General features: G+C 60.3%; 1 protein-coding gene across 1 annotated transcript in view; it reads right to left on the reverse strand.

Moving 5' to 3' along the window:
- LOC132368895 (cytochrome P450 27C1) overlaps positions 1-16,216 on the reverse strand; it is a 29,034-nt gene that overhangs the window by 11,430 nt on the left and 1,388 nt on the right. Inside the window, exons 2-4 of the mRNA XM_059927690.1 lie at positions 2,589-2,779; positions 1,640-1,839; positions 83-292 (exon numbers count right to left, since the gene is read on the reverse strand). Of these exons, the coding sequence (XP_059783673.1) occupies positions 83-292; positions 1,640-1,839; positions 2,589-2,779 (601 nt within the window). The remainder of the gene's footprint in view (positions 1-82; positions 293-1,639; positions 1,840-2,588; positions 2,780-16,216) is intronic.

Raw genomic sequence — 16,216 nt, forward strand, 5'->3', positions numbered from 1 at the left:
TCTGTGTGAGTGTTAGATACACAACTAGGAGGAAAGTCAGGTCCATCTGATTCTATAAAAGGTGCCCTGACTCTTCTCTTACTGAATTTGAAGAGTCCATCCCAGGACCTGCAGAATTCCCGCCAGGGTTTGGGGATGAGCGGGCGGAGCCACCTAGGGATGGCACCGGCGTACATGGACGTCTTGAACGTGCAGAACATGAGCCCCAGGGCCTCGATGTAGTCCATCGTCGCCTGTGGGACGCTGTTCTCCAGGCAGCCCAGACGACTCTCGTAAAGAATGGTGGCCACTCCTGCGCGGGAGAGAGGTTACAACCCTTCTTCTTCTTCTTCTAGATTATTCACAGCATCAACATACGATACCTGGCCATAAATGTAACTTTCAAAAGTGGTCCAGGGACTTCCCTGGTGGTCCAGTGGTTAGGACTCCTCGCTTCCACTGCAGGGGGCCTGGGTTCCATCCCTGGTCGGGGAACTAAGATCCCACAAGCCTCGCAGTGCAGCCAAAAAAATTAAAATTTTTAAAAAAAGTGGTCCAGGTGCCTACCCGTGAGGTTTTCTCTACCAGGTCCTGACCCCCAGGGCACTGTGGGTTCAATGCTGACAAACCCTCTGCCTCAGTGCGCCCTCAGCTCAACAGTCTGTTCAAGACCCACAAGGCAGAACTCCCAACCTTTCAGCCAGATGCCGAACTTTGGGGAGTTGAAAGGTGGCTCCTCCTGGCCGCACATCGGGGAGCCCCAGGACGAGCTAAGGGGGCAGAGGAAAGGGCCTCTGTGAACCAGGGAAGGGCAGGATTTTGCAGTGTGTTTATAACTCACTTCTCTGTTGATTTTGTTACTATTTTTAGAGAGCATGAATACCAGAACTTTAAAAAGTTAACGTAAAAATTAAATTTGAAGAAACTTTTTTTTTTTTTAATGGGAAATCTGGACTTCCCTGGTGGTCCAGTTGTTAAGACTCCGCGCTTCCACTGCAGGAGGCCTGGGTTCCATCCCTGGTCAGGGAAGTTCCGCATGCCACGCGCAATGCAGCCATAAATAAATAAATAAAAATAAAAATGGGAAAGCTAATAGAATTCTCCAAAAACCCAGGTACAGAAAAAATGTTTGGTATGCTACCATTTTTTTTTTTTTTAAGTAAAAAGAATACTCACACGTATTTCTTTGTATGTACATAAAATATCCCTTGAAGAAGCTGGTGACCTAGCTGGGTCAGGAGAGGGGGAGACTTTTCCATGGGTACTTTTTGGGTTTGATTTTTGAACCATGGGAATGTGCTACCCATCTAACATGGATTTTAAAAGCTAGAATGATTATAGTACATGCCCTCTAGACCCCTGTTGCTTTTCAAACTGTGCTAAAACAAAATGTGTAGTAATTAGGAGCATGGTTCTTGAGTTAGAGAGACCTCAATTTGAAACTAAGTTTCTGCCACTAAAAATGGGGGTTAGTTTTTCAGTTCCCCCATTTGTGAAAGTGTCGGTCAACCTGGTTCCATTAGCACTGTGACAATTACATGTACGTATGTATGGGGCTTAGCACATTGTCTGGGACGTAGGAGATGCTCAATGAGTGATAACAACCATATTTTGGTAAATGTCCATTCTTCCATCTTCCCCACCTCCTGAGTTCACCTACCTTCCATTGAATATTTGAAGAAAAGGTCATTGATGTTGGTCACAGTCTCCCCATCTTCTGCCTGGCTCTTGAGGAAGTAGATTCTTTTAATTAAATCAGCAATAACTTGGTTGATTTCTCCTGCAAAAATGGCCACATCTTTCGGTTTCAGAATTCTTTGTCTCAACACACTTCTCATCTTGAGCCACTGTTCACCCTCCCTAGAATAAAGTGAATTCCAAATAACCTTACTTATAGTGATATTCTAGGAAGGAATTCAGAGTATCTCTGCAAACATTTCCCAGCAATAAAGAGTCAACAAGATCTGCCAGTCCAAATGGGATGAAGACAGGACAGACACTGCAAAGAGAGGGGAGTGATGGTATTACTCCCCAGTTCATGTGTAAGGACATGTATATCAAAAGAACCAAAAATATAATTTCTAAACCAAAGGGATTTGGACCAGGGGATCTGCAGATGCTCTGTTTTCTCCTCCCTGCCTGAGGCTGTACCGATTCACTCTTGGAAGACACAGAGGTGTATAATAACCACAGCCTGTTATAAGGCAGGAACGCCATCTCATGGCGATCAGTGCTGAAGTTCGCAGCCCCTCCTGGAGGTCTCCTAAAACAGTTCACCACCCTCACCCCTGTGCACAGATGGGCTCTGTGAGCTTCAGCCCCCGCAGTGGTCACCGAATGGACACCTAAAGCCACAAAGCGTTCGTTGAAAAATGGCTCCTCTCCATCACTCGGCTAGTGGGATCCCCACCTTGTCCCTGCCACCACATCTCTTCCCAGAGGGTTTTAGAAGATTTTAGTAGATCACACGTGAGGCTCTTTTGATACTATTCCACTGGGAGTTCTGTGCTTTATTAATAGCTGGTTTTAGGAGCCCAGCGTTCAGGGAGTGGGGGTGTCCCTGGGCTCCCCACTCCTGCTCGTGGCTCAGCCTGGCCTCACATACTCACGCGGAGATGAGCCCGGTGGATCTGCCCCGTAAGTCTCGGTACTCCTGCCAGGACCCCATGTTGGCTCTCTGGGGTGCAGCCCCCTCTGCCCGGAGCACCTGAGCCACCAGGTCTCGGTCTGCAACAGATACTACAAACTGAGGACCAAAGTGAGACTTGAAGATTTTTCCATATTCCCGTGTGTGTTTCTGCTGCAAAACCATGGAGAAATCAAAAAAGGAAAAAATACAGATATGATATACCTTTGACACGGACATTCCTGGATGTTAGGGGAGCAGAAAACTGGGGCAGAGGGAAGCTCTGCATTATGCAGAACTGAATCAGAGTGGCCACTTTACTTACGGTTACCAAGGGGGAAAGGAGGGGGCAGGGATAAATTGAGAGATTGGGATTGACATATACACACTAGATAGCTAATAAGGACCTACTGTATAGCACAGGGAACTCTACTCAGTACTCTGTAATGACCTACATGGGAATAGAATCTAAAAAAGAGTGGATGTATGTATATGTATAACTGATTCACTTCGCTGTACAACAGAAACTAACACAACATTGTAAATCAACTCTACTCCAATAAATATTAATTAAAACAAAAAAAGAGTGGTTGCTTTAAGTATTCCTGAGGTAAACATATTTTCACATCATTAATCATATTCATAGAAGTTTTCCTAGTTCTTTAAAGATGTGTGTTTAAAAAAAAACCTTAGCTGTGTGAAGCAATGTGGGAGGAATGTGGCTGTAGATGAACTGCAGGGTCTTAACTGTCCTGAGTCAAACAGGCTCTGCCTGCCCCTTTCATTCAGACACTCAGCAGCCGCCCAGCCTGCCCTGTGAAGAAAGCTCCCTGCGGGAAATCTGTAATAAACCTGTAAAAATGCCCCCAGCAAAAAAAAATGAAAGAAAAGGCGCCCAGATTGGAAAGGGAGAAGTAAAGCTGGCTCTGTTCACATATGACATGATCTCGTGTGTAGAAAATTCTAAGACATCCGCTAAAAATCATGTTCAGTAACTTGCAGGATATAAGATCAATATACAAAATTCAATTGTATTTCCACACACTAGCAATGAACAATCCAAAAATAAAATTAAGAAAGCAATTCCATTTACAATAGCATCATAAAGAATAAAATACTTGGCAATACATTTAATAAAAGAAGTGTAAAACTTACACTCTGAAAACTGCAAAAGATCATTGAAAGAAATTAAAGACCTACATAAATGGAATTTATTTATTCCATGTCGATGGAATGGAAGACTTAATATTATTAAGATGGCAATACTTCTCAAACTGATCCATAAATTCAACATAATCTCTATCAGAATTCCAGTGATTCAGAACGGCAAAAGCAATCCTAAAAAAGAACAAAGTTGAAGGACTCACAGTTCCCTATTTCAAAGGTTACTATAAAAGTAATGAAGACAGTGTGCTACTGGCATAAGGATGGACATCTAAATCATTGGAATAGAATTGAGACCCCAGAAATAAACCCATACATCTAAGGTCAATGGATTTTCAAAAAGGGTGCCAAGACAATTAAATGGGAAAGAATAGCCTCTTTAAGAAAAGACACTGGGAAAATTGGATCGCCACAAACAAAAAATAATTTGTACCCTTATCTCACACCACATACAAAAACTACCTCAAAGTGGACCAAAGACTAAATGCAAGAGCTAAAACCACAAAACTCTTGGACAAAAACATAGGGATAAATATTCATGACCTTGGATTTGGCAATTGTGTCTTAAGATATGATACCGGACATTACCAAGAAAGTGAAAGACAATCCCTAGAATGGAGAAAATATTTGCAAAGTACATATTTGATAAGAGATTTATGTCTAGAATATATAAAAAACCTATTACAACCCAACAGTAAAAAACAACAACAACAAATAACCCAATTAAAAACTGGGCAATTATTTGAATGGACACTTCTCCAAAGAAGATATCAAAATAAGCACATGAAAAGAAGCTCAACATCATTAGTCATTAGGGAAATGCAAATCAAAACCACAATGAGATATCACTTCCCACATACTAGGATGCTTATAATCAAAAGGACAGGTAATAACAAGTATTGGCAAGGATGTGGAGAAATCAAAACCCTCTAGCACTGTTGGTGGAATATAAAATAATGCAGCCACTTTAGAACAGTCTAGCAATTCCTCAAAAGGTTAAATACAGAGTTACTATTTGACACAGCAATTTCACACCTAGATATATACCCAAAAGAAATGAAAACATAACAGCCAAAAGGTAGAAACAATCCAAATGTCTATCAACTGATGAATAAGTAAGCAAAATGTGGTCTATCCACACACTGGAATATTATTTGTCCATAAACAGGAATGAGGTATTATTACATGTTACAACATGGGTGAACCTTGAAAACATTATGCTCAGTGAAAGAAGCCAGACATAAAAGACCACATATTATATGATTCCATTTATATGAAATGTCCAGAATAGGCCAATCTATAAAGATAGAAAGTAAATTATTAGTCGTTGCTTAAGGCTGGGGGAATGAGAGGGTTGGCGAGTGATAGCTAAAGAATACAACATGGGGTTTCTTTTTAAGGTTATGAAAATGTTCTATAATTGATTGTGGTGATGGTTGTATACTTTAAGTGGGAGAATTGTATGATATGTGAATTATATCTCAATGAAGTTGTTACCAAAAAAAGAAATCACAATAAATGTAAATGGATTAAACAGTCCAGTTAAATAATTAAAGAAGGAAGGAGAGAAAGTACCCTCCAGCATGGCTCAGCATGACATAGGCATGGGGACTTCCCTGGCAGTCCAGTGGTTAAGAATCCATGCTTCCAATACAGGGGGCATGGGTTAGATCCCTGGTCACGGAACTAATATCCCGCATGCTGTGTGGTGTGGCCAAAAAAAAAAAAAAAAACCATGACATAGGCAGTGTTAAGCATGGGGAAAATGACTACGTCCCTCTTTGGCATCTGCCAACATTTCTTATCACTCCAACTGTCAACCACGGAAATGACGGGCCAGAGGGTCTGTCATCTCTCCACTCTTCTGCTCTCAGGTAGAAGCTGTTTGCTTCTTTGTGGACCTGATTGAAGTCCCACTGCCTGGAGATGAAGACACTCAGACTCAACTGGGATGTGTCAGGTGCCAAGGGATCACTCTGCCTAACAAACAGGTGACCCCAAAAGGGGTCTCCAGGTCTCTGATAGGATGACTGTTACCGGAAATACTGGGAGATGGGCCACTCCTCGGGCAAATCCAGCTACTGAATGGGCACAATCAGACAAGGGAGCCACTGACCAAGGGGCAAAAAGAACGAGATGAAGGACACAGGTAGTTTATGGCCCTTTTTGGTGGAGGGCCAAGGAATGACACAGTCAGCCACAAACTCAGTTTGTGTAGCCAGCTGGAGCACAGACTCTGGAGTTGGAATCTCGGCTCACAGTTTACTAGCTGGGTGACCTTGGGAAGTTAGGTTCCACTGTGTCTCAGTTTCCTCACCTGCAAAATGGAGAAATAATAGAAATTACCTCCCGTGGAGGACTTAAAACTGTGCCTGGCACATGAAAAGTGTTCCAGAACTGTTCATTCTTCTTATGTATTGGTAATTATTACAGTTTACAAAGCCCTTCCACAGCCCTGATCACACGACCTCACAATAACCCGTGAGATGGTTGAGGATTGTTAGACTCCCGCACAGAGGAGGAAACTGTGGTCCAGAGAGAAGAACTGATTGGCCAAGATTCCACAGGTGCTTGTAAAGAGCTGCTATGTAACGCAGGACCCTCCTGCTCTGTCGTACCTGGCGACCTTGATCACTGTGTCTGCTCTGCCACTAACCAGCTATGTGACTGTGGGCAAGTCACTCAGCCAACACTTTGGGCCTTTTCCACATGTAAAGTGAAAGTCCTGGACCCTATAGATGAATCCCTTGTGAGACAGCATTCTGTGATTACAAGTCGAGTGAAAGGAAACTGGACTTGAGGTAACAGAATAATTCTCTTCCTCCTTAGAAATGCCTTAGGGGTGACCTGGAGAGCATGGGGAGAGGGTTTTACTAGAACCTTATCCAGTCTAGAGCAACCTGTATTGAACTTGTCAATAAATAAATAACAATTTTTTTTTTACTGTATTTGAAAACTATCATCTTGATATCTTATGTTCAGATTCCACATGGAACAGAAAACATCATTTTTGACCCCTAGAAACATGTTTGGGAAGAAATCGTGTAGAGTTCATGTGGGGCATGGAGAGGAGGGGGCCAACTGGAATTTCAGTCAAATTAAAATTGCTCCTCTTACTCCACTGTTTGTTTGTTTGTTTTTCTATCAATGAAGTAAGTTTCTGCTTCTCCAGCTGTAGCTGTGGCCTCTGCACCCTCATGTAGGTTAAGGGTTGAGGGAATGAATGTATGAACGAATGAGCAAAACCCAGGTGGGTGGTTACAAAAAGCTTCCTCTGAGAAGTTTCTGAAGGTTGAAGGGTGAGCTTTGAACAAAAAGAAGTGAGTAGTGGGGAAGGAGGGTGTTCTCCGAAGAGGTCAAAAGGCCCAGGTCCCAGAGATCACAGCGGGCGCTGGGGTGGGAGCCCTGAGAAAGTGACGGAGGCAAGCGGCGAGCAGCTGCCATAGCAAATGGGAGCCAATGGATTTGACGACGCTTAAAGGTGGGGGTCACCTTGCAATGAAAGACGCGATTTGAGGTGGGCACGGGAAGGGCAAAACTCGGGGTCAAGATGAGCCGCCGTGCAACGAGCCGGCTCCCAGCACTCCGACGGGCTTGCTGGACCGGTTGGGTCCTTCCTAAGTCCCTGCCCAGACCTGGCTTGACGCCGAGGTTCACGAACTTTCGTTTGTCTTCCCATCACGTAGAGATTACATAACTCGGAGCCTCCGAACCCCTCGCTGTTGTTTTTTTTCAATTATAAAACACAAACAAAAAGGACTAGGAACGTACGCAACCTGTCCTCGGCCGCGTAAAGACCCGCAGGGCTCCTCACCCGCGGCGGGAGCGGTGCTGCTCACGGGCCTCCCTCGGGACGGTCCCGGGAGGCCGGGCGGCGGCTCCCCGCGCCCCGACTCCGCAGGCCCGCCCGCCGGAGCGTACGGCGCGTGGGGGCCCAGCGGCTCCAGGGCGGCCCCTGCCCGTGACCCCCTCCTCCGGCGCCCCTCTACGGTGCCCTCCCTGGAGCCTTTCCCGGGATTCTCTCCCCGGGTCCCTCCCCTGCGCCCCCTCCCCGGTTTCCTCTCCCCGGATCCCCTCCCCGGAGCTCCCTCCCCGGGATCCTCTCCCCGGATCCCCTCTCCGGCGCTCCCTCCCCAGTTTCCTCTCCCCGGATCCCCTCCCCGGCGCTCCCTCCCCGGTTTCCTCTCCCCGGATCCCCTCCCCGGCGCTCCCTCCCCGGTTTCCTCTCCCCGGATCCCCTCCCCGGAGCTCCCTCCCCGGGATCCTCTCCCTGGATCCCCTCCCCGGCGCTCCCTCCCCGGTTTCCTCTCCCCGGATCCCCTCCCCGGCGCTCCCTCCCCAGGATCCTCTCCCCGGATCCCCTCCCCGGAGCTCCCTCCCCAGGATCCTCTCCCCGGATCCCCTCCCCGGCGCTCCCTCCCCGGTTTCCTCTCCCCGGATCCCCTCCCCGGAGCTCCCTCCCCAGGATCCTCTCCCCGGATCCCCTCCCCTGCGCTCCCTCCCCGGTTTCCTCTCCCCGGATCCCCTCCCCGGCGCTCCCTCCCCGGTTTCCTCTCCCCGGATCCCCTCCCCGGCGCTCCCTCCCCGGTTTCCTCTCCCCGGATCCCCTCCCCGGAGCTCCCTCCCCGGGATCCTCTCCCTGGATCCCCTCCCCGGCGCTCCCTCCCCGGTTTCCTCTCCCCGGATCCCCTCCCCGGCGCTCCCTCCCCAGGATCCTCTCCCCGGATCCCCTCCCCGGAGCTCCCTCCCCAGGATCCTCTCCCCGGATCCCCTCCCCGGCGCTCCCTCCCCGGTTTCCTCTCCCCGGATCCCCTCCCCGGAGCTCCCTCCCCAGGATCCTCTCCCCGGATCCCCTCCCCTGCGCTCCCTCCCCGGTTTCCTCTCCCCGGATCCCCTCCCCGGCGCTCCCTCCCCGGTTTCCTCTCCCCGGATCCCCTCCCCGGAGCTCCCTCCCCGGGATCCTCTCCCCGGATCCCCTCCCCGGAGCTCCCTCCCCGGGATCCTCTCCCCGGATCCCCTCCCCGGCGCTCCCTCCCCGGTTTCCTCTCCCCGGATCCCCTCCCCGGCGCTCCCTCCCCGGGATCCTCTCCCCGGATCCCCTCCCCGGAGCTCCCTCCCCAGGATCCTCTCCCCGGATCCCCTCCCCGGCGCTCCCTCCCCGGGATCCTCTCCCCGGATCCCCTCCCCGGCGCTCCCTCCCCGGTTTCCTCTCCCCGGATCCCCTCCCCGGCGCTCCCTCCCCGGGATCCTCTCCCCGGATCCCCTCCCCGGCGCTCCCTCCCCGGTTTCCTCTCCCCGGATCCCCTCCCCGGCGCTCCCTCCCCGGGATCCTCTCCCCGGATCCCCTCCCCGGAGCTCCCTCCCCAGGATCCTCTCCCCGGATCCCCTCCCCGGCGCTCCCTCCCCGGGATCCTCTCCCCGGATCCCCTCCCCGGCGCTCCCTCCCCGGTTTCCTCTCCCCGGATCCCCTCCCCGGCGCTCCCTCCCCGGGATCCTCTCCCCGGATCCCCTCCCCGGAGCTCCCTCCCCAGGATCCTCTCCCCGGATCCCCTCCCCGGCGCTCCCTCCCCGGTTTCCTCTCCCCGGATCCCCTCCCCGGAGCTCCCTCCCCAGGATCCTCTCCCCGGATCCCCTCCCCTGCGCTCCCTCCCCGGTTTCCTCTCCCCGGATCCCCTCCCCGGCGCTCCCTCCCCGGTTTCCTCTCCCCGGATCCCCTCCCCGGAGCTCCCTCCCCGGGATCCTCTCCCCGGATCCCCTCCCCGGAGCTCCCTCCCCGGGATCCTCTCCCCGGATCCCCTCCCCGGCGCTCCCTCCCCGGTTTCCTCTCCCCGGATCCCCTCCCCGGCGCTCCCTCCCCGGGATCCTCTCCCCGGATCCCCTCCCCGGAGCTCCCTCCCCAGGATCCTCTCCCCGGATCCCCTCCCCTGCGCTCCCTCCCCGGTTTCCTCTCCCCGGATCCCCTCCCCGGCGCTCCCTCCCCGGTTTCCTCTCCCCGGATCCCCTCCTCGGAGCTCCCTCCCCGGGATCCTCTCCCCGGATCCCCTCCCCGGCGCTCCCTCCCCGGTTTCCTCTCCCCGGATCCCCTCCCCGGCGCTCCCTCCCCAGTTTCCTCTCCCCGGATCCCCTCCCCGGAGCTCCCTCCCCGGGATCCTCTCCCCGGATCCCCTCTCCGGCGCTCCCTCCCCGGTTTCCTCTCCCCGGATTCCCTCCCCGGCGCTCCCTCCCCAGTTTCCTCTCCCCGGATCCCCTCCCCGGAGCTCCCTCCCCAGGATCCTCTCCCCGGATCCCCTCCCCTGCGCTCCCTCCCCGGTTTCCTCTCCCCGGATCCCCTCCCCGGCGCTCCCTCCCCGGTTTCCTCTCCCCGGATCCCCTCCCCGGAGCTCCCTCCCCGGGATCCTCTCCCCGGATCCCCTCCCCGGAGCTCCCTCCCCGGGATCCTCTCCCCGGATCCCCTCCCCGGCGCTCCCTCCCCGGTTTCCTCTCCCCGGATCCCCTCCCCGGCGCTCCCTCCCCGGGATCCTCTCCCCGGATCCCCTCCCCGGAGCTCCCTCCCCAGGATCCTCTCCCCGGATCCCCTCCCCTGCGCTCCCTCCCCGGTTTCCTCTCCCCGGATCCCCTCCCCGGCGCTCCCTCCCCGGTTTCCTCTCCCCGGATCCCCTCCTCGGAGCTCCCTCCCCGGGATCCTCTCCCCGGATCCCCTCCCCGGCGCTCCCTCCCCGGTTTCCTCTCCCCGGATCCCCTCCCCGGCGCTCCCTCCCCAGTTTCCTCTCCCCGGATCCCCTCCCCGGAGCTCCCTCCCCGGGATCCTCTCCCCGGATCCCCTCTCCGGCGCTCCCTCCCCGGTTTCCTCTCCCCGGATTCCCTCCCCGGCGCTCCCTCCCCAGTTTCCTCTCCCCGGATCCCCTCCCCGGAGCTCCCTCCCCAGGATCCTCTCCCCGGATCCCCTCCCCTGCGCTCCCTCCCCGGTTTCCTCTCCCCGGATCCCCTCCCTGGAGCTCCCTCCCCAGGATCCTCTCCCCGGATCCCCTCCCCGGCGCTCCCTCCCCAGTTTCCTCTCCCCGGATCCCCTCCCCGGAGCTCCCTGCCCAGGATCCTCTCCCCGGATCCCCTCTCCGGCCCTCCCTCCCCAGTTTCCTCTCCCCGGATCCCCTCCCCGGAGCTCCCTCCCCAGGATCCTCTCCCCGGATCCCCTCCCCTGCGCTCCCTCCCCGGTTTCCTCTCCCCGGATCCCCTCCCCGGAGCTCCCTCCCCAGGATCCTCTCCCCGGATCCCCTCCCCGGCGCTCCCTCCCCGGTTTCCTCTCCCCGGATCCCCTCCCCGGCGCTCCCTCCCCAGGATCCTCTCCCCGGATCCCCTCCCCGGAGCTCCCTCCCCAGGATCCTCTCCCCGGATCCCCTCCCCGGCGCTCCCTCCCCGGTTTCCTCTCCCCGGATCCCCTCCCCGGAGCTCCCTCCCCAGGATCCTCTCCCCGGATCCCCTCCCCTGCGCTCCCTCCCCGGTTTCCTCTCCCCGGATCCCCTCCCCGGCGCTCCCTCCCCGGTTTCCTCTCCCCGGATCCCCTCCCCGGAGCTCCCTCCCCGGGATCCTCTCCCCGGATCCCCTCCCCGGAGCTCCCTCCCCGGGATCCTCTCCCCGGATCCCCTCCCCGGCGCTCCCTCCCCGGTTTCCTCTCCCCGGATCCCCTCCCCGGCGCTCCCTCCCCGGGATCCTCTCCCCGGATCCCCTCCCCGGAGCTCCCTCCCCAGGATCCTCTCCCCGGATCCCCTCCCCGGCGCTCCCTCCCCGGGATCCTCTCCCCGGATCCCCTCCCCGGCGCTCCCTCCCCGGTTTCCTCTCCCCGGATCCCCTCCCCGGCGCTCCCTCCCCGGGATCCTCTCCCCGGATCCCCTCCCCGGCGCTCCCTCCCCGGTTTCCTCTCCCCGGATCCCCTCCCCGGCGCTCCCTCCCCGGGATCCTCTCCCCGGATCCCCTCCCCGGAGCTCCCTCCCCAGGATCCTCTCCCCGGATCCCCTCCCCGGCGCTCCCTCCCCGGGATCCTCTCCCCGGATCCCCTCCCCGGCGCTCCCTCCCCGGTTTCCTCTCCCCGGATCCCCTCCCCGGCGCTCCCTCCCCGGGATCCTCTCCCCGGATCCCCTCCCCGGAGCTCCCTCCCCAGGATCCTCTCCCCGGATCCCCTCCCCGGCGCTCCCTCCCCGGTTTCCTCTCCCCGGATCCCCTCCCCGGAGCTCCCTCCCCAGGATCCTCTCCCCGGATCCCCTCCCCTGCGCTCCCTCCCCGGTTTCCTCTCCCCGGATCCCCTCCCCGGCGCTCCCTCCCCGGTTTCCTCTCCCCGGATCCCCTCCCCGGAGCTCCCTCCCCGGGATCCTCTCCCCGGATCCCCTCCCCGGAGCTCCCTCCCCGGGATCCTCTCCCCGGATCCCCTCCCCGGCGCTCCCTCCCCGGTTTCCTCTCCCCGGATCCCCTCCCCGGCGCTCCCTCCCCGGGATCCTCTCCCCGGATCCCCTCCCCGGAGCTCCCTCCCCAGGATCCTCTCCCCGGATCCCCTCCCCTGCGCTCCCTCCCCGGTTTCCTCTCCCCGGATCCCCTCCCCGGCGCTCCCTCCCCGGTTTCCTCTCCCCGGATCCCCTCCTCGGAGCTCCCTCCCCGGGATCCTCTCCCCGGATCCCCTCCCCGGCGCTCCCTCCCCGGTTTCCTCTCCCCGGATCCCCTCCCCGGCGCTCCCTCCCCAGTTTCCTCTCCCCGGATCCCCTCCCCGGAGCTCCCTCCCCGGGATCCTCTCCCCGGATCCCCTCTCCGGCGCTCCCTCCCCGGTTTCCTCTCCCCGGATTCCCTCCCCGGCGCTCCCTCCCCAGTTTCCTCTCCCCGGATCCCCTCCCCGGAGCTCCCTCCCCAGGATCCTCTCCCCGGATCCCCTCCCCGGCGCTCCCTCCCCGGTTTCCTCTCCCCGGATCCCCTCCCCTGCGCTCCCTCCCCGGTTTCCTCTCCCCGGATCCCCTCCCTGGAGCTCCCTCCCCAGGATCCTCTCCCCGGATCCCCTCCCCGGCGCTCCCTCCCCAGTTTCCTCTCCCCGGATCCCCTCCCCGGAGCTCCCTGCCCAGGATCCTCTCCCCGGATCCCCTCTCCGGCCCTCCCTCCCCAGTTTCCTCTCCCCGGATCCCCTCCCCGGAGCTCCCTCCCCAGGATCCTCTCCCCGGATCCCCTCCCCTGCGCTCCCTCCCCGGTTTCCTCTCCCCGGATCCCCTCCCCGGAGCTCCCTCCCCAGGATCCTCTCCCCGGATCCCCTCCCCGGCGCTCCCTCCCCGGTTTCCTCTCCCCGGATCCCCTCCCCGGCGCTCCCTCCCCAGTTTCCTCTCCCCGGATCCCCTCCCCGGAGCTCCCTCCCCGGGATCCTCTCCCCGGATCCCCTCCCCGGCGCTCCCTCCCCGGGATCCTCTCCCCGGATCCCCTCCCCGGAGCTCCCTCCCCGGTTTCCTCTCCCCGGATTCCCTCCCCGGCGCTCCCTCACCAGTTTCCTCTCCCCGGATTCCCTCCCCGGAGCTCCCTCCCCAGGATCCTCTCCCCGGATCCCCTCCCCGGCGCTCCCTCCCCGGGATCCTCTCCCCGGATCCCCTCCCCGGCGCTCCCTCCCCAGGATCCTCTCCCCAGATCCCCTCCCCGGCGCTCCCTCCCCAGGATCCTCTCCCCGGGTCCCCTCCCCGGCGCTCCCTCCCCGGGATCCTCTCCCCGGATCCCCTCCCCGGCGCCCCCTCCCCGGGATCCTCTCCCCGGATCCCCTCCCCGGCGCTCCCTCCCCGGGATCCTCTCCCCGGATCCCCTCCCCGGCGCTCCCTCCCCGGTTTCCTCTCCCCGGATCCCCTCCCCGGCGCTCCCTCCCCAGGATCCTCTCCCCGGATCCCCTCCCCGGCGCTCCCTCCCCGGGATCCTCTCCCCGGATCCCCTCCCCGGCGCTCCCTCCCCGGGATCCTCTCCCCGGATCCCCTCCCCGGCGCTCCCTCCCCGGTTTCCGCTCCCCGGATCCCCTCCCCGGCGCTCCCTCCCCAGGATCCTCTCCCCGGATCCCCTCCCCGGCGCCCCCTCCCCGGGATCCTCTCCCCGGATCCCCTCCCCGGCGCTCCCTCCCCGGGATCCTCTCCCCGGATCCCCTCCCCTGCGCTCCCTCCCCGGTTTCCTCTCCCCGGATCCCCTCCCCAGCGCTCCCTCCCCAGGATCCTCTCCCCGGTCCCCTCCCCGGCGCTCCCTCCCCAGGATCCTCTCCCCGGATCCCCTCCCCGGCGCTCCCTCCCCGGTTTCCTCTCCCCGGATCCCCTCCCCGGCGCTCCCTCCCCGGTTTCCTCTCCCCGGATCCCCTCCCCGGCGCTCCCTCCTCGGTTTCCTCTCCCCGGATCCCCTCCCCGGCGCTCCTCCCCCCGCCCCGGGATCCTCTCCAGGGGTTCCCTCGCTGGCGTCCTTCCCGGGATCCTCTCCCTGGGATCCTCTCCCCGGATCCCCTCCCCGGCGCTCCCTCCCCGGTTTCCTCTCCCCGGATCCCCTCCCCGGAGCTCCCTCCCCGGTTTCCTCTCCCCGGATCCCCTCCCCGGCGCTCCCTCCCCGGGATCCTCTCCCCGGATCCCCTCCCCGGAGCTCCCTCCCCGGTTTCCTCTCCCCGGATCCCCTCCCCGGCGCTCCCTCCCCAGGATCCTCTCCCCGGATCCCCTCCCCGGCGCTCCTTCCCCAGTTTCCTCTCCCCGGATCCCCTCCCCGGCGCTCCTCCCCCCGCCCCGGGATCCTCTCCAGGGGTTCCCTCGCTGGCGTCCTTCCCGGGATCCTCTCCCTGGATCCCCTCTTCGGCTCTCCCTCCCCGGTTTCCTCTCCCCGGATCCCCTCCCCGGAGCTCCCTCCCCGGTTTCCTCTCCCCGGATCCCCTCCCCGGAGCTCCCTCCCCGGTTTCCTCTCTCCGGATCCCCTCCCCAGCGCTCCCTCCCCAGGATCCTCTCCCCGGATCCCCTCCCCGGCGCCCCCTCCCCGGGATCCTCTCCCCGGATCCCCTCCCCGGCGCTCCCTCCCCGGGATCCTCTCCCCGGATCCCCTCCCCGGCGCTCCCTCCCCGGGATCCTCTCCCCGGATCCCCTCCCCGGCGCTCCCTCCCCGGGATCCTCTCCCCGGATCCCCTCCCCGGCGCTCCCTCCCCGGTTTCCGCTCCCCGGATCCCCTCCCCGGCGCTCCCTCCCCGGTTTCCGCTCCCCGGATCCCCTCCCCGGCGCTCCCTCCCCAGGATCCTCTCCCCGGATCCCCTCCCCGGCGCTCCCTCCCCGGGATCCTCTCCCCGGATCCCCTCCCCGGCGCTCCCTCCCCGGGATCCTCTCCCCGGATCCCCTCCCCGGCGCTCCCTCCCCGGGATCCTCTCCCCGGATCCCCTCCCCGGCGCTCCCTCCCCGGTTTCCGCTCCCCGGATCCCCTCCCCGGCGCTCCCTCCCCGGTTTCCGCTCCCCGGATCCCCTCCCCGGCGCTCCCTCCCCGGTTTCCTCTCCCCGGATCCCCTCCCCGGCGCTCCCTCCCCGGTTTCCTCTCCCCGGATCCCCTCCCCGGCGCTCCCTCCCCGGTTTCCTCTCCCCGGATCCCCTCCCCGGCGCTCCTCCCCCCGCCCCGGGATCCTCTCCAGGGGTTCCCTCGCTGGCGTCCTTCCCGGGATCCTCTCCCTGGGATCCTCTCCCCGGATCCCCTCCCCGGCGCTCCCTCCCCAGGATCCTCTCCCCGGATCCCCTCCCCGGCGCTCCCTCCCCGGGATCCTCTCCCCGGATCCCCTCCCCGGAGCTCCCTCCCCGGTTTCCTCTCCCCGGATCCCCTCCCCGGCGCTCCCTCCCCGGGATCCTCTCCCCGGATCCCCTCCCCGGAGCTCCCTCCCCGGTTTCCTCTCCCCGGATCCCCTCCCCCGCGCTCCCTCCCCAGGATCCTCTCCCCGGATCCCCTCCCCGGCGCTCCTTCCCCAGTTTCCTCTCCCCGGATCCCCTCCCCGGCGCTCCCTCCCCGGTTTCCTCTCCCCGGATCCCCTCCCCGGCGCTCCCTCCCCGGTTTCCTCTCCCCGGATCCCCTCCCCGGAGCTCCCTCCCCGGGATCCTCTCCCTGGATCCCCTCCCCGGCGCTCCCTCCCCGGTTTCCTCTCCCCGGATCCCCTCCCCGGCGCCCCCTCCCCGGGATCCTCTCCCCGGATCCCCTCCCCGGCGCTCCCTCCCCGGGATCCTCTCCCCGGATCCCCTCCCCGGCGCTCCCTCCCCGGGATCCTCTCCCCGGATCCCCTCCCCGGCGCTCCCTCCCCGGGATCCTCTCCCCGGATCCCCTCCCCGGCGCTCCCTCCCCGGTTTCCGCTCCCCGGATCCCCTCCCCGGCGCTCCCTCCCCGGTTTCCGCTCCCCGGATCCCCTCCCCGGCGCTCCCTCCCCAGGATCCTCTCCCCGGATCCCCTCCCCGGCGC

The sequence above is a fragment of the Balaenoptera ricei genome, chromosome 7 (genome assembly GCF_028023285.1).
Source record: "Balaenoptera ricei isolate mBalRic1 chromosome 7, mBalRic1.hap2, whole genome shotgun sequence".
Classification (NCBI taxonomy): domain Eukaryota; kingdom Metazoa; phylum Chordata; class Mammalia; order Artiodactyla; family Balaenopteridae; genus Balaenoptera; species Balaenoptera ricei.